General features: G+C 40.8%; 2 protein-coding genes across 5 annotated transcripts; one reads left to right on the top strand and one right to left on the bottom strand.

The window, feature by feature from the left end:
* Positions 1–125: 125 nt before the first annotated feature.
* Positions 126–2786, top strand: RB195_015913 (uncharacterized protein; the record flags this gene model as incomplete). 2 transcript variants are annotated; one of them, XM_064206846.1, is made up of 3 exons in its annotated part: positions 126–179; positions 243–311; positions 1956–2786. In XM_064206846.1, 3 exons carry the CDS (start codon positions 126–128, stop codon positions 2784–2786), a joined length of 954 nt encoding a protein of 317 aa, XP_064062726.1. The 2 variants fall into 2 exon arrangements, with proteins under 2 accessions (XP_064062726.1, XP_064062727.1); XM_064206845.1 differs by lacking the exons at positions 126–179; positions 243–311 and having other exon boundaries at positions 2136–2786.
* A 257-nt stretch (positions 2787–3043) lies between these two features.
* Positions 3044–25778, bottom strand: RB195_015912 (uncharacterized protein; the record flags this gene model as incomplete). 3 transcript variants are annotated; one of them, XM_064206842.1, is made up of 10 exons in its annotated part: positions 17358–17550; positions 17603–17708; positions 19943–19999; positions 20077–20272; positions 21236–21270; positions 21328–21397; positions 21460–21543; positions 21652–21747; positions 25573–25679; positions 25748–25778. In XM_064206842.1, the coding sequence occupies 10 exons, from the start codon at positions 25776–25778 to the stop codon at positions 17358–17360; spliced, it is 975 nt and encodes a 324-aa protein (XP_064062724.1). The 3 variants fall into 3 exon arrangements, with proteins under 3 accessions (XP_064062723.1, XP_064062725.1, XP_064062724.1); XM_064206844.1 differs by lacking the exons at positions 17358–17550; positions 19943–19999; positions 20077–20272; ... (1 more) ...; positions 21460–21543; positions 21652–21747 and adding exons at positions 3044–3950; positions 4489–4663; positions 7338–7407; positions 12075–12254; positions 15709–15802; XM_064206843.1 differs by lacking the exons at positions 17358–17550; positions 17603–17708; positions 19943–19999; ... (5 more) ...; positions 25573–25679; positions 25748–25778 and adding exons at positions 3044–3950; positions 4489–4663; positions 5199–5460; ... (4 more) ...; positions 9370–9464; positions 11817–11988.
* Between the last annotated feature and the right edge of the window lie 1420 nt (positions 25779–27198).

Below are 27198 nucleotides of genomic sequence, written 5' to 3'. Positions count from 1 at the left end.
AAGTATAATGCTGAAATTAGTTTGGGATGAAAACTAGAAACAAAAACATATACAGGAGCGGTTTCCTAAAAAGAGCGAAATATTGCCTTTAAAACAAATGAGGAATTGAAGACTTTTCGCGGCGAATGACTTGCGATTTTGCGGAACTGAACCAGCTATTTTTGATGTGTAATTTAAAGGTAGCTTATCCCGAAACTGACTATGTTGTGGACTTTGTCGACAATGTAGAATTCTGGGTGTAGACTAAGACCGTGAGTGTTACCGGCTATCTTCCGCTAATAGTCCTAGAAGAAGGCGTTTGTCCTCACAAGGTAGGTTGGAAGCGTTGTTCACGCGGCACCCTTGTGAACGTGCTGCATCTACGTCGTAATGGTCGTAGATCAGTGAGTTGTGCACACCAGCCTATTCAAATGCAGCATACCATGAATCTGAGGTGGTGCGGGTTTTGTACGACGCCATATTTTGGAACGTTTCACCCCTTGCGCCGCCTCCGCTCTGCGACTCGTCGAAAATCAATTCGCACATACCCGATAGGCAGTAAGGGACGCTGCGCGTGCAAGGGTGGTGCGCGTTCCTTACTGCCTTAAAGGAAAAATCACGAATTTGAGGCGGTGCGGATTTCAGATGGAATATTCGTATACGGGATCGTAGATAATTGAGAGAAAGGTGATTTCGTCCATTTCTTCCTAATTGCCGTAGAAAACGGCCCGGAAGATGCGGCTTCGAGCATTTCGGCGCACTATTTTCTACAAGGAGCTTGATTGGAGCGCGCCAGAATTCTGCACGCGCCCGATCTTCCGGACCGTTTTTCGCGGAAATTAAGAAGAAATGGACGGAATCGCACCCCTATCCATAATCTACTATCCCGTATACGAATACTCCACCTGAAATCTGTACGACCTCAGTTTCGTGGGGTGATGTCTTTCATAGAAGGCATCGTACAAAACAGCATTCAGGGGCCGGCTGGTTGCAGTGATTCAGGGAGAGATGAGCGGAACCACCCTGGTCTCCATACATCCCATACGAGCCCCTATACGGATATTCCACCTGAAATTCGTACCATGCTCATACTCTACACCCTGAACTCCACATTTCCCCACCGAAATCCCACTTACACTAACTTCGAGATACGGTGCCTTTTAACGGATGAAATGAGTAGAAGTTTCGCTGTAGCCTTTTCAAAAAGTTACAAAAACCAATTTCCGTAATTTTCTTGCTTAATTTATATTTATGCAAACAGATTGTGAACAACGAAAACATATGTATACGTGCGTAAACTTTTTTCTATAAGTGTTGCCTTCCTTTGGCGTCAAATATCGGCATTTTTGCGTACAGTACAACTGAAGCAACAACGATTTTCAGTCTATATGATTGACCACATGTTCACAATTGCCAGAAAAGGGCCTGTAAACACTAACCAATTTCGTCTATTTACTGTCAAATTTACAACAACGGTTATTTCAGTCGCTATTTTCCCTTGCCTCCTTACATGTTCTCTCTTTTCTTCTTCTTTTTCAATAACTCTACGTATCTTATCTTTATATCTTTGCCATTTGTTCACGTTTGACCTTGAGAATACGAATGTCATATTTGCATGGGAGAATGGGTATTTTTTGGGAACTAGAACTGTTCGGAAAGTATCTGCCGAAAATTTCGCAATAACGCAGATTTCTAAAGATTTTCTGGAAGTTCCCGTTTTATATATATATATATATATATATATATATATATATATATATTATATAAGGACACTACCGCTTGTATACACACAACATATCTGGCTCCCTCTTCCTTGCCTATTTCATCCTATAATGGCCGACCTTTCCACCCATATTCGACACGTACTCCTTTACTAGTTCGAATCTGGCCACCCCGCTGCTGAAGCCCATCGAAACTTAAGTTAAGTATTCGGCACTGAAGTCCCTTCTGAGCGGTCTGTGCGCGCCTGGTTCCAGCGCTTCAAAGCCGGAAACAAGAAACTCGAAGATGGGCCTCGCTCTGGTCGGCCGACTGCAATATCGTTCGACGAACTGAAGAATCTGGCGGAGCAGCATCCATATGAAGGTGTGCGGTATTTTGTTGCCAGTCTTGGCTGTTCGCTGTCCACCGTGAGCAATGGACTGCGATCTCTCGAAATGGTGAAAAAGCTCGGTCAGTGGCTCCCACATGCATTGAGCGACGGCAACCGCCAAAGGCGCTTGGACATCTCCACTCAGCTGCTCTCCAGAAGCCGCAGATTCGACTGGCTGGACACCATTGTCACTGGAGATGAAAAATGGGTCCTCTACGTCAACCACACCCACAAACGTGCGTGGTGCGCTGGCGATGAAATGCCGGACCCTTTCGTGAAAGGTGAAATCCATGAGAAGGTCATGCTGAGCGTCTGGTGGGGAGTTCATGGAATCTACCGTTTTGAACTGCTGCCGGATAACACGACAGTTACTGCTGAGGTCTACTGCGCTCAACTGCAAAGACTGGCCGACAAGATCCACAAGGAGCACCCGAAGCTCGACAAAGTTTGCCTGCTGCACGGTAACGCGCGCCCTCACATCGCGAAGAAGACTTTCCAGAAAATTCTGGAGTTCGGATGGGAAGTTCTACGGCACTCACCGTGCAGCCCGGACCTGGCCCCGAGCGACTACCACCTCTTCCAATCGCTTCAGCATCGTCTGGGAGAGAAGCGCTACGATTATCGTGACCACCTCGAAAATGACCTTCGGGCTTTCTTCGTCTCCAAGTCGCCGGAGCTCTACGCCAAAGGAATCCGTGATCTTGTGAGACGTTAGCAGAAGGTTGTCGATCTTGGTGGAGATTATCTCGTCGAATAATAAAATGTTGGTAAAAAGTTGTGTTGTTTTGAAATTTTGCTGTATTTCGCCAGATACTTTCCGAACACCCTAATAATTGAGGCCACGTTTTCTGTTTATTCGGAACCAAACTTGTTGAATTTCGCACATTATAAGATTTTTGTCATACAAACAAATAAATTGAAAAGCTTTATTCAGAGAGTATAATGCGAACTTATTACATTTTGATTTTCTTTTTACACCGGCATGGGACTATTTGTTCTTCTTCCAAGTATGAATTTTTTCGTTAACTTTTTTTTATTATTGTTGTTCTGCCCTGTTTTTTGCTTTGCTTGCACCTTCTCTTTTTGCTTGGTCAAAATGATCTTTTCGGACACACTTGAAGTACTCGTACTACTATCTGAACTTCTTCTTCGTTCTTTTGATATAGTCTTCATTCTCTTATTTACCCTTCTCCCTCCTTCTTTTGACGTGGTTTTCACCTTTCTATTTTCTATGCTCCCTTCTTTTGAAGTAGTTTTTTCATCATCGGTTCCTTTTTTCGTAATAGTCTTCATCTTCCATTCTTCCCTACTTTTACTTCCTCCTTTCGAAGTAGTCTTCTTCTTCCTGTCTTCCATACTCCTACTTCCATCTTTCAGAGTAGTTTTCACCTTTCCCACTTTCATATTCTTACTTCCTTCTTTCGAAGTAGTTTTTACCTTGGTCACTTCCATATTCTTATTTCCTTCTTTCGATTTAGTCCACAAACTTTTATTTATCATACTTTTGCTCCTCCCACGAATTCCTCGGCTTGGTATAAGCGTAGGATTTGTTGCTGGTTTGTACCTATTTTGGAGCGGATTTTGAATACTAGATTTAGGTGCCTCCAACGCAGTCGATAACTGTGTTCGTTCATTACTCATAGTGGACTTCAAAGCTTTTGTATTGTCTCTTGTCGTCCTCATTTGGGATGCATCTAGCATTATTGACTTTGCGGCTTTTCTGTGCGGTCGATATGCTCCAGCGTATGTCGGTGCAAATTTTGCATTTTCCTCTCTTCCAACATTTGGACGAGCCTTAATTAATACACAGGCAATTAGCACAGGAAGCAGGAGGCAGAGGAGAACAGCTGCGGCCGCTATCAACACACCGTAGGCAAGTCTGAAAAATGTGAAATTCAAGGAAAAAAAACTGCTGGAATTAACCACCAATTATGTGTTTTTTTCAGTTTCCCTAAGAAAACACTTCATATATTGTTCCATAATGGCTGTATCATCAACATAAATGTCCTTCCGTGAAAATTTTGACGCGAAGTTTACCGTTTTTATCTCAAGTAATTGTAGTGATGATTTGATTTTAATTCAATATTTTATTGGAATAGAACAAAGGTGATTGTTCATTATTCGGAGTTAAAGTTAGCTCCTTTTTTAATGAAAGAATTGAGAATTAAGAATGTTTTTTAAAGATGCAAATTCTACAAGGTGCTTTCTTTGCAGAGGCCACCAAAACGCACGCAATAGTGTTTAAAGGCATCACTTCACGAATCTGGGGTGGTGCGGGTTTCAGATGGGTTAATCAACAACATAATCAACAACCCCTTAGAGGCATAACCCACCTGAAACCCGCACCACTCCAGATTCGGGGGTGATGCATTTAAAAAAACATCACGGTCATTTTCTTTTTTCAAAGTAAGACTTACAGTTTAACAGGAAGCGGTGACAGGCTTTTCCTTGATGTAACTCCGATCCTTCTCGAAGTAGTGGACTCCCGGTTTTGAAAAGGCGTTTGAAGTGACTGAGTGTTAGGTGGTCTAGTCGATATTGTTCTTTTTATATGTGTTGTTCTTCGTGATTGAGAAGAAAGATGTGATACTACTAAAAGAACAGTAATATACAATGATTTGATCAATTTCTAGGATAACATGATAGTTTCCAACAACTTTGCATGCGAAAGCTGTTTTTCGGCTAACTTTTCTGCTCTGTAGTTCTTTTATTCACTGTAAAACATTTAGGTAAAAGTTTTGTGGGATAAAAATGCCTTTTAATAATTTTTATTAGTTTCTAAGAGAGCAAACACATGCTTAAAGGCCTACTCCTTTTCTGTCTAATGTATGACCTCCAGAATAAGAATCTTTCATGTATCTGCTCCCAGAAAGTACCCTATTATTGAGACAGTGTTGCAACGTTTTCAACATTAGTAATGCAATTTTGCGAAGAAACTGTGGTTTTTCCTCCAATATTTCGCGCTCTACTCTGTTTTACATCCACATTTCTCGGGATATGGGGATATGATGTGGAAAATGGAAATTGTTTGAGGAAATGTTAAGTGAAAATTTGAAAAAATTCTCCATCTCTGAGAGTAGGAGACAACTAAGATTTTTACTTCGACACAAATGGTTATTGAACGTACTCGGACCAACGCTCTTGTTCTCAACTTTTGTCGTCTGTTCGAGCTTCGATACTGTGGATCTCTGGTTTGTCGTGGTTGTATTTCCATGTGTAGTAGTCTTCAACAATGGAATCGTCTGTGTGGATCTTTTACTTGTCGTCGTCGTTGTCGTTGTCGGTGTCGTTGTCGTTGTCGGTGTCGGTGTCGGTGTCGTTGTCGTGGTTGTAGTCGTAGTCGTAGTCGTTGTCGTTGTCGTTGTCGTTGTCGTAGTTGTCGTCGTTGTCTGTAACTGAATTAGAACTGTGAAGCGTGATGGTGTAAAGTGAAAAAATGACAATGAGAACCAAACTATTGCCTACTTTTTCAAAAACGTAAACTAAAAATTCAGACTGGAGCGAGCTCAGATTTCAAATGAAATATTTCTGTTCCAATTATTTGTATCGTTTTTTCCATCACGTAACCATCATTTTTTGTATTGTACCGTTTTTTTTCCATCACGTAACTTCATTAATACAATAAGCTGTGAACTTGAAAATCTTGCAGTTTTCTTTACCAGAAGTTTTTGATTTTCCTCGCTTTCCAATTTTTCTTCTCATGTGAGATAGAAATAACATAAAGAAAGCTGTAACCAGAGAATTAATGTAAAAGAAATAAAAGTAGCTGAAGAATATTTGCCGCAGTAAGTGAAGAGCTCTGAGCGCGTACGAGCTTTACAATCTACACAGCCTTCACAGCTATGCGATGGAATTTTCCCAGATATTGAAAAAAAGGTGCTGCTGTCCACCAAGAAAAGGGCTCAACCCAAATACCTCAATAAACTAGAAGTGGTGTGCAATTTTGTCCCCCAAGGGAACTCGGGTTAATCGGTCTCGATAGGCAGTTCACACGAGACGCAAGGTCTCTACACTATGGAGCAATGATAAATCAATGATTTTTTGCGAGCCATTGCTGTAGGCCAATAAGGTTGGGCAGAGTTATGTCCATGGATGACACGCATCGGCAAGGAGAAACCGCATCAGGAGAAAATACCACCACGCGATTAAAGGCATCACCCCACGAATCGGGTGGTGCGGGTTTAAGGTGGGGTATGCCTATACGGAGTCGCAGATTATGGAGAAAAGATTGGTTCCGTCTCTTCCTTCCTAATTGCCGTAAAAAAACGGCCCGGAAGATACGACTTCGAGCGTTTCGGCGCGCTATTTTCCCCAACGAGTTCAATTGGAGCGCGCCAGCCTTGTGCACGCGCAGCATCTTTCGGGCCGTTTTTTACGGCAACTGGGAAGAAATGGCCGAAATCACTTTCCTCTCCATAATCTACGACCCTGTACTGTCCACTTGAAATCCGCACCGCCCCAGATTCGTGGGGTGATGCTTTTAAGTCAAAAAGTGAGCAGGTCAATGAGGCTGCATATTTTTTTGTGGAATATATGTTAAATGCGTGACATTCTGACTCTTGCTTTGTCTTTATAGGTCTGCGCAGAGATTGATTCGAACGATCTGACGTTTACTTCGGCAAACACCGCGTTACCGCTTCAATGGTCGTTCAAATTGCTGGAGCGGAAGCACTGACGAGAGAGAAATTGTGTATTGGTTTCTTGGAAGAAACTTCTCAAGAATAATAGAAATGAGTTTTTGTCGATAACGGAGAAGTTCTTTTCACTTGTACCGCTCTGCTTGCTATGAATGGTAATGAATACGTAACTCTTATGCCACATAGTCGCTGGTCCTACACAACAATACTTATTCGTTTGTATAACTGGGGGTGACATATACCTGCTATCACCTGTTTCGTATTCGATGAATCGCCATGACTAATCAGAGTTTGCTTTATTTTCATCTGCACTACCTTAATCGGCAAGTTAGCAATTGACGTGATGTGTAAGCATGCGATTGTTTATATTATCCTCGGCTCGAGTCTTTGAAGACGACGAACGAGCCGAAAAGTGAAGCGCCTGGTAAAGATTCCACCTCATTATTAAAAAATATGGACGGAATCCTCACTGTTGTTGAATTCGTAACAATCCTTTCTGTCGCTTTTGTGTGATCCAAATTTTCTTCTAAAAATGTAATAAGTATTGCTGAAATCAGGTAAAAGACTGCTTCTCTAGTTTTCATGACTGTGAGATTCCAATATTTTATGCATAAACATTTGTAACTTACTACTTCTCAGATATTCTTTGACGCAGTCGTACTCCGTTTTATTAGGATGTGGTGTATTTTCCCATCGTTCCTATGACAAGAATTAAATATATGTACAAAGTCTCCGTAGAGTCATGGTGCACTTAAGACCGCTCTCAGCAAAGCAACAAAACAAGATAGAAATGTGAAATCATGACCAAATAAAAAGGAAACTTTCTAAGGTCGCGCAGTATGATGCAGAAGTGTCTGCGCACGCAAGTGATGACGCAACACAACGGGCTGCGCGGCAGCAGAGCAGCCAGTCGAGAAACGGACGGTACGAAGCAAAGTCCAGTGTTTTATGTGGCTGGCTACGTTTGAATCCGTGAGCAAAATTCAGCGTGAATATAGGTGTGTGTACAACGAAGTGACACCCCATAGGAATAAGCGGTGGATAGGCAGGGATTCTTTCAAGCCATGGCCAGAACGATCTGCGAATCTGTTTTTCTTTGACTTTTACTTGTTGGATTATTTGAAGCAACATGTGTACAGTAAATGTATCAACGACATCAATTATTTGAAGCAGAGAGTCACAGACGTTACTTTGTCGCAGAGCTCAGAGCCGCGCGAGTGCGCGCTTTGGCGGCTCCGTGGTTTCGGTGGTTATTGAGGATTTCGCTATTGTGAATAGTCAAGAACCACCAGAACCGCAGAGCCAGCAAACCACGCGTGCGCACGGCACTGAACTCTCCGGGCAGTCTTGCACCAGACGTACTTAACGGTGTGTGGGAAGAACTTGCGTATGATTTGGATGTGTGTAGAACAATGCCGTTTACATCAAATTGCGCTGAATAGGTGAGCAATTGGAACAATTTTTATTTGATGAAGATTGTAGGTTTTTATCTTCTTCCGTTGCTTTGCTGTCACCGGTCAAGATGCACCATGACTTTACGAACACCTAGTCATTTGAGGCATTTACTTAAACTACATTAGTAACACAAATTTCATGTTATTAAGTACAATCCAGGATTCAGAGTATTGAAAAGTGAAGGCAGGAGGTGCGCAGTAGCTAAGAGATTCGGCTGTGACTGCATAATCAGTGGTTCGAGATCGGTCGAGCGCCAACCAATCCTTTTATCTCTTCTGAGTCGATAAATTGGTGACAGATTGATCAGGGAGAATGGAAGCACCGAAGCACATTGGCTCGTCTCCGCACTTCGTTGTACAGACCAAAACGGGTTCATAAGCCTCAACTATTTCCAAATTGTATTCGAACGCGTTGAACATCCCAAGCGGATCCATGCGCTAGAGCATTTTGTTTTAGTATTTTTGTTTGAAACGTTCTCAGATGAAAAATCGCTTCTGATGCAGAAAAGGTGCTACAAGACAGTCTTCTTACCACATATCGTGCTTTAATAAACTTAGCGGGATGTATTCTTTTTGTAGGTGCTAAGCCTAAATTGCCTGTCACATTAGCCTTAAAACGGAGGGGAGGGGGGCTCTGCGGCCGAAGCGGTGCGATGAGTGTCAAAGGAGCTGGCACCATTCTTCGTTGCAGTTTGGGTTCGCCTCGGTTCCAACCACTTCCTCCTTTGGAACACTTCGAGCGTAAACGTTTACGCGACTGCACTGTGCTTTATTTCGTTTTGACCATAGTGCAGAGCATAGGAAGCAGAAGATCAGCTAAACTGACTGAGACTAATTACTACAAAAACATACCAGCATAAGTGTGAAATTTCCATTACATAATGCTGAAAAACAATAACAAATTGCGCGACTATTTTTGTTGTAACAACTTTTGGCGTACTGAAATAGTGTCTTCGTCACAAGTCCGTATCCCATGTAGGTTGTAAAATTTACCTGTGAAATAAATGTAACTGTCCGGTAATTATAGCCGCCAATTGGTGGCTCTTTAAAATCACATGGACGATTTGTTTCATATACACACATTCTGGAGGTCTGCATTAAACAAAGTTAATTGTGTAAAAAATTTGTTTGTGTTTTTAGGGAACATTCAGTGATATTGTGGGTTCATTTCGACTAATAGTTGCAAAGAATGGCACATAAAACTAACATGCAAATTTATTGTGACCACTGATTCTTCACTTCCATTATAGCACCGTAGAGATAATACAAGTAAAGGGGCCATTGTCACGAGTGCCAAGATAACTGTAAATAATAATAATTTTAAAAAAAAAGTTTTGATCCCAGCGTAAGGGTTCTATTCAATTTCAGATGGCGGCTTCTCGTCGCGGTTGTAGGCTAGTGTCTATATCTGTGCCTATAATCGAGTTAATATGACCTGATCTAGTTTGCAATAAGGGATAAGCGCTGCCTTCGAAGAGACGCCGTTCTGTGTCTGTAGCCTACCAAATTTCTACAACTGGATAAGCACACTCTAGCACAAAGCAGAAAGCAGAAGCAAGAGCGGGTAGCTGAAATAGTCCGCGGATCCATGTATCGTGCAGCGAGAATACGCTTCTACTCGATTTAGCACAAGTTTCTTCTGCAACAGACGGCTAGGTCTCGCGGTAAAGTGCCGTTGCACCGAGTTAGCGTCGCCAAGCCTACCAAATAATGTTGGATAACACGATTGGAAGTAAGTCACCGATAGTTCTATTTCCATCTCATTTGTCCTTAACTTCTTAACGAAATGCCTGTGGTCGAGCTCCATCACCAACGAAGTCAAGCTACCAATCTGCTCATTCCCAATTCGTCCTATCATGATGTACAGATCGGAAAATTGAGCAACCTACGATGATAGAGGGTCTTGATTGCATGGAAAGAAAGCTACTTAAACGGTTGCTTGGCTACATCTGGCACAATGGACATCTCCGCGCGGAAAACGATGCGGTGTATTGGCGAATAACACGTAGAAGACACCAACATCTTGCCTTGTCTTCTGAAGTAGCCATGGAAAACCGTTTTCGCTTCTTTGGTGATATACTGAGAAAGCCAGCAGATCGCCTAAATTAACGAGTTTTGAGAAGTTTCTCGCGTTCAAGCTGGGAAAGGCTACTTGGCCGAAAAGGGTAGTCTTAGTCTGCTACGGTGAAAGAGGACTTGAAGACACTCGGCGTTTATAGGCAGTTCAGGCGAGACGTAAGGTTTTGCAGGATATGGAATAGCGACGAATGGGTTCATTCTGTGCAAACCCTCGCAGAAGATCAAAAGATTCTGAAGGTTGGGTAGACCTCTGCTCAAGGACGACACACCTCTGCGAAGATGCATGCAATCGCGTCATGCAATAAGTTTAGCCACCGATCAAGTCAAAGTAATTGAATGCCTCAGAAACCGGTTTGTTTTCTGTTCTTGTTTTGATGGAAATGGTTGAGCACAATTCTCCTAGCTGTAATTCCCAGAAGAGTTGTAGTGTAAGGAAATGAGTGCGAAACATACACAAAAAATGTGTATGCCTCGCAATCATTTCCGAAGTCCAGCTCATAACTGCTGTATCACATTTCCGAACAGAAATGTGCTGGAGCAGTCATGAGTTCGGATCAATCGATATTGGGTGGTCTTCTCCCCCATGTGCATTTTTAGCTTGTATTCTCGTGTATTTGTGAGCATTTGAAATCAAAAAGAATCACTGCAGTCCTTGTTATATAGACGGGGCAAAGCAAGCAGGGGATTCCCATCAAGTTGGGATATTCGCTATCTTCACTCATCACTGCAGTCGAAGTTGAGCCAGCGATGCTCTTACCTTGATTGTTACAGCTGGCTCTTCCGCGAGGCTTCGAGCTCAACCACGCAACAAAACGAAACCTCAGGTCGTCTTGATGTGTACATACAAATACACAGAATATGCTTGCTATCCGTATGTGCCAGCATTCTGCCCTACTAGTATTTCTGACCAGAGAACAAGGAGAGGAAGAACACTCAGAAACGTTTGAGAGGTCTTAAAAGTTTGCTGAGCAATTAGCGAAGGAGTATATCCTGTGGAGATTCACCGTCGTTGCCACCCAATAAGCTGACTTCGCTTACGTACGGCTGATCATACGCTGCATTACCGGCTAGGATACGAGCTATTAAACTGTTTTAAAAAATCACACACATCCAATCGAATTTTGTTGTGGGAATTTTGAGCAAAAATATTGTCGTGAAAGATGATCTCAAATTGTTAACCGTACCAGGAGCAATAGAAATAAGTGAAATATGAGTGAAAATGGTATCTAATAGCGTCAAATTACAATAAGCTCAAGTTATGTGAAAATTTTCGTTAACAAGAGGGAAAATTCTAGATTAAAGGTAACGGGAATGAGAATTATGATATTACCTGTGAAAATAATAAAACGGAAGAAACTGGTAAAACGCTGGTAGTATAGTTTGTAAATAGGCGCTTGAGAAAGGAACTTTCTGTATTTTTCAAAAGAAGAAGTCTCTGGACGTTAAGAAGGCTATATCTCGAAGAAATTCACTCTCTCTCTCTCTCTCTCTCTCTTTGTAGATCAACACACCAAATGTAATGTATTATTAAATACATTGTTTTTTAATTGATTTAGTAATGTCAACAACTCTTACCATTCTTCTTTTCATATTTCCTCGTTATTGTGTAGTTCTCTGCGTCTGTATGGCCAACAAAGCATCTAAGACGGTCGGGTATGTGTCCATAAGGAACTGAAGCGTGGCTTCGTCGAGAGATGTTGATGTCTCCTCGAGCATATTCACCAGATATTAAATGTTTCCGTGGCATTATCTTAAAAGTCGACGGGAGCCTCTTTACCCTTCTCCAACATCTTTACCGTTCTCCCGAGCAGGATGGGGTGAAGGAACAGGAACCCAGAATACAACCCAACCGGCTATTTCTGCGAATAGAGATGTGGGCGTGGCATTATCATGGCATTGCTGGGAATTCAAGGGATACGGCCGGTGTATGGGGATATGCTCTACGCGTTCTTCAAGGCCAAGAAACCTAGAAGTAGGGCACACAAGTGCTGACATCTGAATATCTTCCTCTCCCTAGAATACTCCCTAGAACCACAGAAATGTAACATTTTTTTCAGTTTTTTCCCAAGTAGAAGATAATACATCTGGTACTTTATCAGGATCATGTTGTAGTTCTTTTGGGCCACATCTTTGGGTGTAAGCCTAAGCCGATTGGTTTTTGCTGAAGTGGAACAGGTAGCATTGCTAAAAATGGATTGTCTAGAGATAGTCAAAACGATACACTTTTTTCACTTTCAGGATCTATCTTTGCTTTTATGATATTACTTGGCAGGCATTGAACTCCAATTTTTGTTTTTTTTTATTTTTTGTACCTTTACACCTTTTATCTAGTTGCTTTTTTTGTGATGATCTGCAAGGCAGACAGTTGGCAACTCTTTTGATACGTCATTATCAACACAAGGTATAGCGACACTCCTATTTTTCTTTCTGTTAAAGACTTGTATTTTTGGAGAATTGCAGCCGTTTTTGTACCCGGTGACGACCGAACAATGTTTTCGATAGTGTCACCACTCCGACAGGCCTTTTTTGTATTCAGATCATCACATCTTGGATACATTGAGTCAAAGAGAAAGGAAGAAATCTATGAAAGTCTAAGTACTAACGTTGCATCACGTTTCATCAATAGGCCGAATGTTGGGAAGGTTGTGCAAAAATGAACCACACCCCCGCGGATGTTGCCATGGAAGTTAATCATCACAATCTCCTATGAAGATGTTTTTTTGGAACATTTTTTTTGGAATTGGAATTAAGTGGGAAAAAGTGAAAATTTTGCGTAATTCTTTGGATTTTTTCTTGTACTTTTTTTCTTGTAGATTCGAAGTTTAGAGAAATGTTGCTGTTGTGTGCTTCTTTAGACTCTCTACCTAAGTGTAATGGTAACCTTTAATACATGGTACAGTGTTTCCATGTGACTTTTCATATTTGACACTTCCCAAGCTTTTCCTTTTTTTCTAGCATTTATGGGGTTATTCGGAAAGTAATTGGGATTTCTGAAAATAACTTTTTAAACGCTCGTTTCGAAAGATTGTTATTACTTGCCATTATTGTTTGTTTTTATTTGATATATATTACAAGGATGTATTTGTATTTCTTTTTTTTTGAAAAGTGCACAAATTTTATTTCCATTTGTATTTTCATTGACATGACGGTCAACTTCGATCAATGCCATCAAATGATCATTGATCATGATCATTTGATGGCATTGATCGAAGTTGACCGTCACGTAACCTTACAAGAACTTGCTGACAAGACCAACGCATCCATTGGAACAGTTCACGAGCATATCAAAAAATTGGACGTAAATAAAGCTGGCTGTTTGGGTGCCAATTGAATGGAAGGAAATTTCCTTAACGCAGCGAGATAGTATCTGCAATTTGCACTTAAACGCAATGAAGACGACCCATTTTTGAAGCGAATAGTAACTGATAATGAAAAATGGATCCTTAGCAATAATGTTACTCCTAAACGATCATGGTCAAAATCGAATGAACCTGCTCAAAGGATGATCTGCAACAAAAGAATGTCGTACTATCAGTTTGGGGTGGGTGTAGTGTAGCTGTTGGAGGTTCCGCTTCCTGCACGATCGATCGGAGGTTCGATTCCGCCCCAGTGCTCACCAAGCCTTTCATCCCTCCGGGTCGATAAATTGGTACCAGACTTGTCTGGGAGGATAAAAACACTGACTTGACACATCGGCTGGCCACCGTAAGTCATTGTAGACTCCAGTTACACGTTCGTAAACCTCAAACGATTCTGAATTGAGGTGAACGTGGGGGCGCATCCCAAGCGGATTGATTAACGCCAGAAACTTTATCCTTTATCCTTTACTATCAGTTTGGTAGGACTGCAAATGTGTGATATAATTTGAGGTGCTTTCAAGGAACAAGAATGTCAATTCGGACCTCTACTATCAACAAGTGATGAAATTAGACGTAGGAATTTAAAAAAAAACCGGCCAGAATTAGCGAGCGAGTGCTCCTCGTCCACCAAGACAAAGCTAGACCGCATACATTTTTGGCGGAAATTATTGGAGCTTGGTTGGAAATTAATGTTGCATTAACCATATAGCCCTGATCTTGCGCCATGCGCCTACCACTTATTTCGATTGCGGAACTCCTTGAATGGGAAAACCTATACTGAAGATGAGGATATCAAATTCTATGTAGCCCAGTTTTTTTGCCGAAAATGACCGGAACTTCTACGAGAGAGGAATTATGAAATTACCACAAAGGAGGCAAAAGATAATGAAGAAAATAGAAAGTATATAATTGATTAATGTTCTTTCATTGTGAGAAAATAAATTTTTTTGAAACGCTTAAAAATCCGAATTACTTTCCGAACAACCCAATAGATTCAGTAGTGTTTATTACAGTAGTATTTAGATGAAACACAGGCGAGAAAATGTCACTTTTTCCAGTTTTTCCGCCTGCGTTCTACACGAATTTCAAAGAAAGAGGTCTCAAAAACTGTAATTTAAAAATTTTGTACAGCGAGGTTTCTTCACAGAAATTTGTCTAAAGTATTTCTCAAAGTGTTATTAGTATGAAGCTATTACAATCTTTTAATCTTTTTAATGTTTACACAATCTGAGCGTTTTTAGCCATTTTACTGAATCTAATTCACGTCTCGTAAATTCTGGAGTATAATATTAATTTTCCATATTTTAAGAGCAGTTCTAAGTTTTTCAGTAAATTCTATATGTAATTTGCAAGTCTATTTAATCTAACCTCGAGACACCTCTACAGGGAAAATCCGATCACCTTTTGAGTAGATTACGAATCAACAATGCACAACCACTAAAGGCCGTAACCCTTCATGGCAGGAGTGAACGCAACACTTTTTGTAACGAGGATATGCTATCAAATGTGTCTCGAATGACTGTGTTAGGAGGACTCAAACTTTCGAAGAATGCGCGGTCGTTTTTGGAATTGCATCCTAGTTTTTTTTTTACATCGCAGCCCATTTCAACTGTACTTCTGCGCAAGATCACTTGTGCATGAAGTTGAAGATAGGATCCGCAGGAAATCCAATTTTAACAGCAGTGAAAAAACCAAAGATCGCTCATAGGGAGTTTGTCGATGCCTTTTCCATGTGTGTCCTTTAATTAACAAGACGCTCACCCAGGTACAGATGCGACATTTCGCCTCTTTGCTAACGATGTATATAAAACGGTAACTCGATTACGTGAGAATTGAACTAGGTCCAACAGTTCTCTTGAACAAAAGCAAGACATTAAAGAAGTTCGAGAGTTGATTAGACAAACAAGGTTATTCACAAGTGATAAAGGTGGGGAGTTTGTGGTCATTCTACACTGCCGAATATTACAGTAACACAAAGACACTTGCAAGATGCGTCACTATATCGTTTATCCTCCGATTGTGAGTTCATGAAGAATTGCCGCTTTCTAAACGACTTATGGGTTAGGATAGCAAAATCCGCTGAGTTCTCTCCCTCTTCCATTGCTCACCTTAAGATTGACCTGTCCACCTGTCCAATGCTCTATCTCCTTACCAATACGCACAAACTCCAGTCCAACAGCGATCTGGCCTCCACTGACCTCCCTGCTACATTCAAAGTGAGACCTATAATTAGTAATGTAGGAGGTCCTACGGATAGGATAGGGTGAACATGAAGACAATGTTATTACATATACAGTACACAGTATTGAGCCATATACCTCCCCATTTGACAAATACCCACCAACGCACTGCGTGCTACGACTGTAATATCTTCAAATGGTCACGAAAATACATTGCAAAACTCACGGGTTTGGCTATTTGGCAGAGATTGGCTCCCATCTCAGCTATTTCATGCCAAAATTGAAGTACCTATAATTGGAACTCGTCCTTTGTTCTACTCTCGGTACGACGTTCTCTCGACAATTGGTTTTCATTGGTCAGTTGGTTGTGGACGAAGCGATGATGGACAAACGATTTGAATGGTTGGACCGATAGTCCGAACACATAAAACTTACTAGGGAGAAATCAGAGGTCTAATTGGCTTCCTTTTTTAAACATCCAAGTCAGCATCTCAAACGGAGCATACCAAACGAAATGCTATTGTGAGTCTAGTAAAATGAACATCTTGATTCATTTTCTCTTTGCTCATCTATTTCAAACAAGGAAAGCTGTGAACTGTGAAGTGAGCTGTGAACTATTCAGTGTGGTCGCTAAGTCGGTGATTGAAAAAACTAAGCATAGAGTTTATGTGCTTAGTTCTGCAGAAGTTTAGTCGTGTGAATTGTGAATTGAATCGCCCATTTCAGGCTCTTAAGAAAGCGATTTTGCTCTAACGTTAGCAAATAAAATTATTTAACAACCTTGCATCCAGATTATCAAATATCAATACTACATCGAACATAATTGAAGGCCTAGGTTCATTGAAAGTCAAACTTTTCAGCTGCTAAGTTTTTCAGTTTTTTTTGTTGCAAAAATTTGATCGGGCGAAAATCAGACCCGCGAGACTATTGCTGTCTCCGTTGCCCTAACCCATACTATATTGCTTGCTTATAAATTTGGAAGGAGGAAGGAGGTTCTTTGTTCTTATGCTCTCATGACCCGTCACCACGCATGACCCTGTTTACATCCTTAAGTTTCTCATTAGGTCTGAGCAAGAAGCAAGCTAAAGTGAACTTAAGCTTTAACTAACATTTACTAGAATAATGCAAAAATGACTTTTTCAAAGGTTTTTTTGGTAGAGAGTAACCGTATATAGTGATGTTATGTTGAGTCCAAGTGGGGTGTTAATAAACATAGCAATTCAATAGCAAAAGTGCAGCCAGCCAAGTAAGCCAGAACAAAGTTCCACTCCTTTTTCGCATTGTAGATTTGGGGGATGAACCACGTTTTTAAAACTAAATATGACTAGAAGGCTACCTTATCGGTGGTTTATGGAGGTGAAAATCGCATAACGAACAATCTCCTATGTTCAGTTTGATTTGCTTCACTGCCTATCAATTCTTCATGTGGTGCAGACTATTCGTTTGAGATCATAGAACTGTTCAAACATTGAAGTACACAAATCATAAATGTTTATTAGAAACCTACACATATTTGTTTTTACTCCAAGAAGGATTTATTGCAAGAGTTGAGGAGAAGATGCTGTGTTAGTCTAATACTATTGTTTCCCTACACTTCCTGACTTTCTCGCATTTGCTGGGCTACTTCCTTGTTTAGTGGGTTTCTTCCCTTTTCGCTTTCGCATTAGGTCCTTCTTTTGAACCTTCCTATTTTTTACCACATATATAACTGCAGGCACTATGAGACACACCAAAATTGCAGTTCCAACTGCGATGATAACGAACATTAAGCTGAAAAAAAGAAGTTTTGGAAAAAAAACTCGGAGTTGGCATATTAACTTACATGTCGGACTGTGTCCTATCATGCGGCTCATAATCAATCGGTCGTTGCGAATATCCAGAATTTTCTCTATTTAGATCTGGAGCTTGATCAGTGTTTTCGCCATCTCCTTAACATAAAGTTTTACGTAAATAATAATAAGCGCGTTGTGTGTTTGGAAAAGAGCTGATAACTCGTGTGTCTTACACACAATATAGTATTTTGTATTCGGATTGAAACGACATGAAGCTTGATCCAGTAGCGTAAGCAGCTGCGCTTGCTAGCACCACTCGCTGTAGCTTGTGGGGATTCGGCTAGATCTAACTGCTGGCTATACCGTGCCGCTTGCGTAACTCCATCGAGGTGCACTGCGTTTATCTCTTTCTTCTTTGACCCGACTGTATGCTTCATTGATGTGGCGTCAAAACTGATGGTAGGTACAGTTCGGGGATTTGGGTATCAAAACGGCTTCTACATTGTTATATGTACGTTTGAAGTTTGAGGTTTGGTCAAAATCGCACGGTTGATGTGGAATACCAGGTCTGTTATTTGCTTCAGGTAAGAATTGCACCGATGGAGTTCATTTTATTCCACTTGAAATAGACTGAACTCCTCCTTTTTTTGGAGTCAATTGCTAAAAAAATGGGAGGGGGAGCTGTGGGAAAAGAGATATCACGAGACACCATTAATTGGTTCGGTGTATTTCTCTGTCTAATTTCGAAGAATGCTTTCGAAACAGTTAAGGTTTACAGTGCAATTAAAAGGCATTTCAGAAGCGAAGCCTCGGATGCTGGGAAGAAAATAATAACTGTAAATTTTACTAAAGACCTCTCCATGTCCCCTAAATTACTATTGGGTTCGCTGTGTCCATTTGAGTTGCAAAGGAGTCTTTCTTCAAAGAAGATGTTGCAATCCTAACTATAACCCCTGGTTGTTATTGCTAATTTTCAGAGAGCTACCCCAGATTTTAGAAGTTTGCTGATTATAAGGAGTGATTTTCAACACTTGTCGGAATTCCTAGAGAGATATTTCCAGACTCTCTCCTTCATGTGGGTTTGATTCAGCCCTGAGATCTACAATCTCCGAGATCGTAGACTTCAAGTCTCAAGGCACCCAAGAGAGTCTCAAAGCAGATGATCTTACCAAGTCTCAAGGCAGATGATCTTACCAGTACATTGTGAATAATGTCTCCCATTCCAGTGGTCTTATTCTCAGGATCCAATAGAGAAGAAGTAGATCCAATCTACTATTCCGAAATATTTTCTTTCTTTGAACACAACACACTACTCAAGTGACAATGTTAGGACCTCTCCAAAATATCGAGATAAGGATGTCGATTACGGATACGAGGGTCTTCACGCTCAATACTCTCCAATCATGAGAAATGGAGTTAGAAACGGCCTTGTTAGTTTTTTTTTTTCTACGAGGCACGTCGCAGCACCCTGACACTGTAGAAGAGCCGCGTCAGCGAGGAGAAAACACTCAGTGAGGTTTCCCCACCGGCCTGTTCGAATAATACAAATTTTTAGGTTGCTGATGGAAGTTGTGAAGTACGAGGGTGGCGTTATAAGGTATTGATTGGCCTTGGATTGGTGCGTCGACGCCAGAAAGTGATAAAATGAGGTAACACGGGTCTCACGGCATCGGATTGGCGCGTCGATGCCAGATGCTATAAAACGTATTGGCTTAGTGCGTCGACTCCAGGAAGTCACAAAATGGAGTGGAACGGATCAAACGTCGTCGTCTTGATGCATCTCATAAAGGTTGAATGTGGATAGCGTGTATTCAGCTATGAGCATTCCACGTCTTGCGTTTCACCTCTATGACTTTCCCGCACTAATATTTCCTATTGGTATCGAAGGAGTGTTTGAAGCTGAAGTTTGAATATTCTCTAAATGTAGAACTGACGGGTTTAAAAAGAAAACTATGAAATATTTCTCTTCTGCCGGAATTCCGTTTGAAAAAACGAGAAAAGCGTCGTTAAAAAGAAAATAACTCTTATTTTACAAATAATGACAGTGCTATTGGTAATTTTTGTTGATCAGTAAAGGCAAACAAGGCGAACACCACAAAAAGGTCGAAGTCCGGCATTAGTTGTACGTTCAGACTGGTGAAGAATACCGTAAGGAACCTCTGACAGTGACTTCAAAATGAATGGGACTTTTTCCAGTTCGAAGTTAACTTTAGATTTTCTATCGTTGAATCTTCTACCGAATTATTCTACATCGTAAAGCACATTGAAAATCGGTTTAAAAAGAGAGTGTCTAAAGAAATAATAGAATTTCAAAAACATTCGGGCCAGGTGTCCTCGCTCGGCTGATCTCAATGGTATTCGACTAAAACATGATAATCTTCTAAACACACCTGATTTGTCATTGGTTGTGCTTTTTTCGGGTGTACCAGTGGTTTGAGCCGGTCGCCCTAGATGTATAGAGAAATATTCAGAAGTTCTTGAGATGGCGATAGGCTATAGTTCACTCCACAAATTCCTCTCTTACTTGTAGTGACCTTCTTCCTTGTTGCAGAAGTTGGAATCACTGATAAGGTGGCATTCTTTATTTTCTTCTCTAGAGTTGTGTTGGATAGTGAAGATTTGGATGGTTGTGGAGGTCTTGAATACGTCGGTGAAGGTGAAAGTTTAGAAAGAGGCGACGGCTGCGTTTTTGGAGATGATGTTGCAGGTTGAGATTTGGACTAAAAGTTAAGCATTGTTTTTTGTGTGTATTTTTTTGTAACAAAGTATTTTTTTTTATCAAAGACCAGTGTCAGTTATATGTGGAAAAATGAGACGTAATTGACGATGAGTAGACTAGAGATGAGTAGACGATGAGTAGAAAATGTCAAGGTTAATATTTAGGTAACCTGATACGTCTTCACTTTCACTTTTGTAAACCAGTATGAACTTAGTTCTATATTTTAGAAAAAGGGAAATTAATTTTGAAAAAAAAAACTAACGTAAACTATAACTTTATTTGGTTTTGAACTTTTTGTGTGGCTAGGTTGAATTCGCTTATGGCATGTCTCACCGCATAAATTATGTAATTTTCAAAAATGATGCTCACTAAAAATGTCCAATCATTACGTTTTGGAACGCAGTGGTTCACCTGCCTCGCTAGTAGGTGAAACTAGTCAGTTTGTTTTCCTTCCGGAGTTCTTGCGTAGTGTACTTGGAACTATAGCGAGGCTTCGCAGGGAGAGAGGAGGAGTTTGATGGGAAATGCATAGCGTCAAAGATATCGAACCATTTTTAGGCCTTTGATAAGGACGAAGTTCTCGAAACTTCAGGTCGCCCAATATTAAAGTTTAACCAAAATCTCGTTAGCATGACAAAAAAACCAAAAATTAAGTCCAGAGATTATCCTTGGTAATCCTAATCATCAAAATGTCCGACATTTCACTCGAACATTTTTAGTCATGACTGAATGATCTACAGCCGGCACAGCTTTTTTAGTGGGGTAGCGCAACGAAAATGCGTGCAGTGTGCTTGTGTGCTGATCCATACAAAGGAGTTTCGCTGCCTGAATAGCTCTGTGGAGCACCAGCTCCTTCTTGTGTCACGTCCTCACGCGTCGACCTGGCTGACTATGTTCTGTTTTTTTGGTGCATACTGTTTTTCAGGGACATTCACATCAATCACAAACTATTAAATTAGCCAACCGTTGAAGACTGTGGCGGAATTTGGTCACGTGCCCCTGTAAAAGCATTAGGATAAAGTCGGCTCAATTCCAAAGAGTCTTGTCGAGACTTACTTTTTTCAATGTGTTCTTTAACACATCTGAATAACGTTTGATTTCTCACAGGAGATTGAATCCATTTTTGCTGAACAAATTTACCCTCTTTTGTCTTTTCCACTTTAAAATTAGAGAGTTAAAGAGTCGTACCAGAAAGACCGTGTAGTTTTGATTGCACAAATCTGATGAGCAATAGCAAATTGCTCGACCTCTTTGCCCAAAGCATGAAGTCACCTGTCGTAAAATCACAGATAAGGGAGACAAACCAATGATTCGATAGGATTTTAGTTTTTTTTAAAGCGATTTCTGTAGTGTTTAGTAGACTGCATTGTTGTAACATACTTTGGCTTTTAATTCAGCTCCTCGAAAATTTGGACTCTTTGGTCTTTGAGTAAAATCGCACGGCACCATTGTTTCATATGCACACATCCACAATTTCTGTAAATGAAGGATTTTTCCATACTTTCTCTTCTATACGGCCTGGAGTTTTCACTAATTTAATCATTTTAAAATTGAGACCATTTTATTCGATTTAAGAAGCAAAACAAGTTGAATTGACCTAACGAATAATTTTACATGGACGTATATGAATAAAGGAGGAAGTGTCTGTCGTTCATGTACCACCCGCTTAGGATATGTCTATGAATTCGACTTCAATTCAAAGCAGCTGTAGTTTTTATTAACGCGTATGAGTTTTGTACAATGACTTGCTGGGACCAGCCGATGTTTGTATCAAGTCATTGTTTTTATCCTTCTAGACAAGCTTCGTAACAACGTATCAATTCCGGATGACGAAGTGCTTGGTGTCCCAGACGAGCTATGATCTCTCGACCGTGCAGTTGCAGCAGAAGCTCATACCACTCTAGTCGTGATGATCAGCTTGGGAAATGACCTTTGGATTCAAGTTCAAGATTTTCTACGAGGCAACTTTTAACGGGCAACCTCTGTACACGCATCGTGTATGCGAGCGAATAGACGATAATCAATAAGCTCTAACCGCCAACCTATTCAACTAAAACCAGTGAACAAGGTACGTACTCAAAGGTTGCGTGTTGAGGTGCTTCGTAGGAAAATGTGAGCTAGAAGTTCGTTTTCAACGTTGTTTTTAAGGAAATTCAGCTCAAGTTCATGCTCTCACGAGGAGTGCACATCAATAATCAACCTTATATTTTTGAAGAAAGGTCCCATCATCGTCAATTTCAAGGCATGCTGCCTTTAGAAATGACTCTGACGAAGGTTCCCAGTTAATAAAGCGTCCAATTGAAAATGAAGTGACCAACAATGGTAATAGGTGGTGTGTTATTTTACCGACGTGACGATCTCTCATCTGATTTTATTTCAGACTCACAGTGATGTGGCAATTTCCTCCATTTCGTCTTTCAACGCATTTCTGTGTGCTACGACACAATGTCATGATCCTATCGTAATAATCTTCCTCATCTCGCGAATAGAAGTCGTTGGGATAAGAAAGCAAAATGACAAACATCATCACTCGAATTTTGTTGGATTTGCTAATGCGAGTTGAAATTGAAGATCTGCGTTTAGTGGACTAGGTGAAAAAGGATATGGTTCGGAATAGGGATGAACAGTAATGAGAGGAGACCAAATAAAGGAACCAAGAGGAAGTGCACAAGAGAATTTTCTTTTCCACTTGAGGTGAAATAAGAGATTGTCAGTTAATTTTGCACTATATAGAGAAAATCACAAATAACTCTGTAAAGTTAACGTATGTGTTACCAATACCGTTAGTGTAGTGCTACCAGTGACATAAATGTCAAGCTCACAAAACTATTTCCGTTACTTATGAATTGTGAAAATAACTGACACTTTCATTTTCTTACTTCTCTTTTTTGAAAGTGCAGGGACATACACGTGATGATATCTGATAATTCACTCCTTTCCCAGGTAATTCCGTTCCGAGAGATCTGACGGATTACAAGATTTTCACTGTTCGATCTGTTCACAGCGTTTATTAAATCACATCATCAGCAGAACGAATGCAGCAAATCGCTGTACATCGATGTTAGGTCGTTATTCACAAAACCGCTGATGGAAGGAATAAGTTTGGGTTACAATGGGTTCGAACCAGAAAGAAATTGCGCATCAGCTTATCGTATTGTCTAAGGTACGACCACTGCTACTTCTATCGTTTTTAATTGTACTCTTCATTAATAAAAACAGACCGTCATGCTCACGTCGAGCTTTCATTTTTCCCTTCCACACTCCATTCGCTCACATGGTAGCTATGCTCAACATCCACTCCTCAAGCTAACCTGGGCAGTTGCAAATGTTTGAATATTTTTGTATCGACTGAAGAGAACCGCACTCCATTCCTCAACCTCGCAAAAGTCTTTTCACCGGGAATCATGACTTTCTACTTCGACTGACAAATGTATCCGATATCAACTTCAGACTTAAGATGGTAAATTGAGCGCAAATTAACACAAGAATGCTGAAATCTGTCGTCGTCCTTGTGGAATTCGTGAGATGATCGCATTTCTTGAACAAGGATTGACGGAAAGATACCTGGGTCGTACAGAAATGCCATCATCCATCCTTTGGTATAGATTGCGACGGAATGTTCTGCTATTTTCTTGCTGGGAAGGTCGGTATTACACTTAGAAGGATCTCAAGCTAAATTTTACATTTGTATTGCCGATACTGTTATAATCTTGGGGACTATTCGAAGTATCACAGAAAGTTTCCTTTTCTATCCAGTAGTCGACATAGAATATCTGTCTCTGAACTTGTGCACGTCCAACGACCGACAAACGGCGCGGTCAGTGAAGAACCGATGAGGGAGTTGGAGGTTGTGATCTTGTATCCAAGAAACAAAAGATTGGAAATGTGGCAGAGGCGGTGGAATTAGCTCAGAAATGGTGAAATTTGTTCCTTCTTCTGAGATTTGTGAGATCATTAGATCATTTTCTAACAGAGATCGACGAAAGAACACCCGGCTCGTGCAAAAACGCTATCATAATTTTCTTCTACATAGAGCTATCCTTTGCAAAAGCGCAAGGTCATGGAGCGAATCCTTCCAAATCGGCTTATCAAATATCGCGAAGAATCAACCTGTGACGAACAAAGCAGTTCTCAATCGGCGATCGGCGATAGGACAAAAGGATTTCCCTCAGGAGAATGATTGAAGTGCGGCAGCGGTTATTATAGACTATGCAGTTGGTTTTTTTTCGAAACGGCCCTCAAATCTTCTCGTAGAGGTTGTCTTATCAACGCTCTCCGCGCTGATGGCATTCTAAGAAAATTTTCACGCTCAGTTGGTGACTTGAAAAAAGGAACAACGGCTGCTATTAAAATTCTGGCTTGAAATGAAGACTGAAGAGAGTAGAGGATTTGTAGCGGGACTCTTCCTTTTTACCATGCCTGTAACACCATGGAAAGAACAATAGCAGTGTCCTGTCAATTTCGTTTTGACACCATCACCTACCCCTTGGTCAATCTCGAATACACACGCGATGTAATAATTCTCACTTTTAGCTGCGCAGAGTTGCAAAGTATTGCGAACCTTGTACAAATTAGCTGCAGCCCATAGACTGCGCCCCCATTCCGACAGATGCAAGCGGACATAGGTCTCTTCGCGACCACTATTGGAATCAAGATGGACGAACAATCTACTGAACTCGTGGAAGAGCTTTGCTGCTTAGAATGTATTCTGAAAAACGATGGCAAAAAGACTGAGATATTCAGCAAAGATGGGCTAAAGCCAACTTAGCATTCAACTCTTTGATCAGGTGTCTGTGGTTGAACCCCATCGCCAATGAAGTCAAGCTGCGAGGCTACTTATTCAAAATTCGCACTATTACAATGTGCAGAGACTTGAGCAGTTCCGTCTAGCGGTGTCTGTTTAGGTGATAGACAAAGCTTTACTACCATCTTTTGGCTAATTGCCATAGAACCTGACGCATAAGTGGATATGGTATACCAGCGGATGGCCAGCATCTTCCCCAACCTTCTATAGTGGAAAACGGTTACTTTTCATAAAAGAACGTTTTGGACGGAGATGGTAAAAGAAGAGTGGAAGAAACTTAGAGTTGACGAACGGTTCCGTCGAGACCTAACATTCCCGTCGCTATTCCTTTGGGCTGATTACAGAATCAAGCAAGCGCGCACACACTGCCTTTTTACTTCAGATGGTTCGACTATTGTTGTCTCAACCAGGAACTGATTACGTAATCTTTCCATTGGAAAAAATTTTCCACAGAAAAAGTCTTATCTGTCTTAAATGATACTCAGAAAAACTCTTACAGAAAAATCGTCGTGTTCGGTTACTTTGGTTTCCCCTCCTTCGTAGCCTGACAGACATTTTAGGCATTCCACCAGCAGATGGTTGTTCGCCACTATTATTACCAGAGCTGAAATCTGATCTTCTCCCCTTAGTAAATGCAAACATGTCATGAAAAAGAAAGTTATAGATACTGACACAGTTCAATTCTGCATGCTTTCCACCTCATCTCATGGAGAATAGATAAAAATGAGTGTATCCCGGCATAATCATCAAAAAAGGCCCTTTGCAATCAATATGATGTTTTGTTAAACATGAAACTGAGTTTTTGGAAGCGGCCATTTTTTAGATACATGGGTGAGTAGAAGCACCTTTTGAGCCCACTGATACTAACACCGTGTCACAGCGAAGCCTATCCAATAATGGATAATCACATTTGGCTCCATTCCCCAAGCTCAGTAACAAGTTCGTCATTGTCACATTATCTATTTGTACTCCATCGAGACTATTACTCTTCATATTCTGGAAAGTGAATGGCTAAAGCCGAACTTCGGACTTTCTGTGGTGTTCGCTTCGCTCATCTCCACATAGACAATTGATAGTAGTGGCATCTTCTGTGAAATTAGAATTTTGTCTTTCTAATAACGCTTTCTTCGTTTGTTTCAAAAATTAATTTAGGGAGAAATTTCATATTTTTCTTTGTGAACGCGTTAATTCCACACATTCAAACTTCAACTTCAAAAATTCTTCAGGCACCAATATAATATAGACACATAATGAAAGCATTACTCGCACATTATCAAAGAACCAGTCTGAACGCCCAGCTAAAGCGGGACTTCAGACTGGTTCTTTGATCACTGAAAATTAATCGTAGGGGCGTTTCCTCCAAAATTAGAAGCGTGTATTTCTGACAACGCTTTCTTCTTTTTTAATGATAAATTAAGGCGAAAAATCTTTTAAGTTTTTTCTGTTTGCGTCATTTCTTCATTTTTGAAACATTCTAACTTCAGACACTCCTTCGATACCACCATCTAGATACAGTTCGAAAGCATCACCCTTAGCATGCGTTTTCCTCCTCTTTTTACCACAGAATTATTTTCAACATAACATGATGTGAACAATCTCATCGTACTGATAAAGATACCGTTCTAAGCCAGATCACGTAAACAGGTTCGCCATTATTAAAGCAGCCATTTTAATTCGTATTTCGACTTTTTGAGGAAGCCATGTTACCAACCTGAGGCAAGTGTGTAAGGAAATAGAGAGGCGGAGGAGTCATAGAGGTTCGATGCAGGGCCGTGGCTATGAAACGGTTGAAACGTCCCATTTACGTTTTACGACACGCACAGGAAGTTACTGCGCGATACTACTGCAGTGCGTTGCAGCAATTCCACGCCAGTGGATTCGTCACACCCAATCTTATAGCTGTCTGGCGTCGGCGCAACAGTGGAACCCGTTCCATTCCGTTTTGTAGCTATCTGACGTCGGTGCACCAAATGCACCATGATGAAGTGTTAACATGAAATGACGTGGGCGATATTACCTTACTGATAAAGATAACGTTCCAGGTCATGTAAACTTTTGACTACTTTTTAAGCAGCCGTTTACGTGCGTGATTCCAGTGTCTCAAGGTAGGGTCGGACCTACAT

Source organism: Necator americanus, chromosome V (genome assembly GCF_031761385.1).
Source record: "Necator americanus strain Aroian chromosome V, whole genome shotgun sequence".
NCBI classification, from domain to species: Eukaryota; Metazoa; Nematoda; class Chromadorea; order Rhabditida; family Ancylostomatidae; genus Necator; species Necator americanus.
This window is presented reverse-complemented; position numbering and strand designations above follow the sequence as displayed.